This window comes from Condylura cristata, unplaced genomic scaffold (assembly GCF_000260355.1).
Source record: "Condylura cristata isolate star-nosed mole 26May11 unplaced genomic scaffold, ConCri1.0 scaffold00007, whole genome shotgun sequence".
In the NCBI taxonomy this organism is placed as follows: Eukaryota; Metazoa; Chordata; class Mammalia; order Eulipotyphla; family Talpidae; genus Condylura; species Condylura cristata.
The window spans coordinates 120995-122592 of NW_004567108.1; the positions used below are offsets into that span (position 1 = coordinate 120995).

At 72.8% G+C, this 1598-nt stretch overlaps 1 protein-coding gene across 1 annotated transcript in view; it reads right to left on the reverse strand.

Moving 5' to 3' along the window:
• The window catches only part of CLPTM1L (CLPTM1-like), an 11199-nt gene that overhangs the window by 1408 nt on the left and 8193 nt on the right, over positions 1-1598 (reverse strand). Inside the window, exons 6-11 of the mRNA XM_012721730.1 lie at positions 1474-1552; positions 1159-1276; positions 969-1063; positions 638-722; positions 329-432; positions 6-98 (exon numbers count right to left, since the gene is read on the reverse strand). Coding sequence (XP_012577184.1) covers positions 6-98; positions 329-432; positions 638-722; positions 969-1063; positions 1159-1276; positions 1474-1552 — 574 coding nt within the window. The remainder of the gene's footprint in view (positions 1-5; positions 99-328; positions 433-637; positions 723-968; positions 1064-1158; positions 1277-1473; positions 1553-1598) is intronic.

Genomic DNA, 1598 nt, shown 5'->3' on the forward strand with positions numbered 1-1598 from the left:
CCAGCCTCGGCCCCGACCGGGGCGCCGCTCACCTGGAGCTCGGGCCGCAGGCCCCTCCACCGCACGGTCATCTTCAGGGCCTTTTTCACTTTCCACAGCTGCGGGAGCGAGGCCTGGGTGAGGGCGGCCCCTGCCTGCCCCTTCTGGGGCCCCTTCTGCTGCGCCGGCCTCCCAGCAGCCCCGCCACCTGCCCCCGGCCCGCGCCACCACCAGGCTGCCCGTCCGAGGGCACACAGCCAGGACCGGCCAGTGCGGGCCCGGTGTCATGGGCACTGCCCGCCAGGGCTGCAAGGCGTGGGGCGGGGAGCGCTGCGCCCGCCCTGCTCACCTCGATGGCGGCCCCGATGCCCGCCGGGACCAGCACCAGCAGGCTGGTCTGCTCGTCCAGCAGGAACAGGAAGATGACCACGGTGCTGAAGCAGCGCCAGAGCACTGGGGGAGGGGCGGGCTGGGCACTGCAGCCCCAGCTCACGCCCCTGCGGAGCCCCGGCCCGCCCCCCCGCCCCCCCCACTCACGCAGGCACCCGCAGCGCACGGAGGCCCCCCAGGGCCTGGGTGGCGCCGGCCCCCCCTCCTGCCCGGTCCCTCCCTGCGGGAGGGGGCAGAGCCCTGCAGAGCCGGCGCCGCTGGGCCTCACCCGCCTTGGTGGACATGCCCATCATGCTCTTCTTCTTCTTCCAGAAGCTGATGTCGTTTTTAAATGCCAGGAAGTCGAACAGAAGCTGGAACCAAGCACAAGCTGGCTGTCCGGCCCACCCCACGGCGACCGGCCCCCGCGCCGCCGGCCCTGCCTGCCCTCGGGGGCAGAGCGCCACCTCTTGGCGGGAACTGGGCAGCGCGCCCCCAGGGCCGCTCGGCCTTTGGGGCCAGCCGAGTTCCCCGGGCGCTCAGGGAGAGCCGCATCACCCCGCACTGACTGCCCGTGCCTCAACTGCCCGGGCACACGGACGGGCGACAGCGGCACTCACGTGGAACGCGGCCACGAAGAAGGTCAGCGCCAGGAAGTACAAGTTGGTATCCACGAAAATCCCTTTGACCTCGTCGGCGTCCTTCTCGGAGAAGCCTGCGAGGGGGGGGGGGGCCTCAGCGGTGGGCGGGGCGCGCCGAGGGGCTGCCGGTCGGGTCCAGGTGGGGCCTGCGGGCGCCGGCGGCGCTCACCGAACTGCTGCAGCGAGTACACGGCGTCCTGCATGTGGATCCAGAAGCGCAGGCGGCCCAGGGAGATCTTGTCGTAGGACACGGTCAGTGGCAGCTCCGTGGTGGAGCGGTTGATGACCTGGGGGCCGGGCGGTTGGTGGGGCGCCAGGCCTCCCACTGCCAGAGGGGGCCGCCCCGCCGCGCCCCGACGGTCCGTCGCGATGCCCGGCGCAACAAGGCGCTTCCACGGCCCGAGCTCCGCTGTGCCAGCTACCGACGCCGCAGCCCTCCGGGGCAGGTGGCACCCCGGCAGCTTGGGCCCGGCCACGAGCTTACCACGAGGTCCTTGACGCGACTGCTGAGCTGGTCGATGAACAGGATGGGCAGGTAGTGCACGGTCTCGCCCAGCTGGACCCTGCAGCCAAGCACAGGGTCAGAGCCAGCACCAGGCGGGGGCGGGG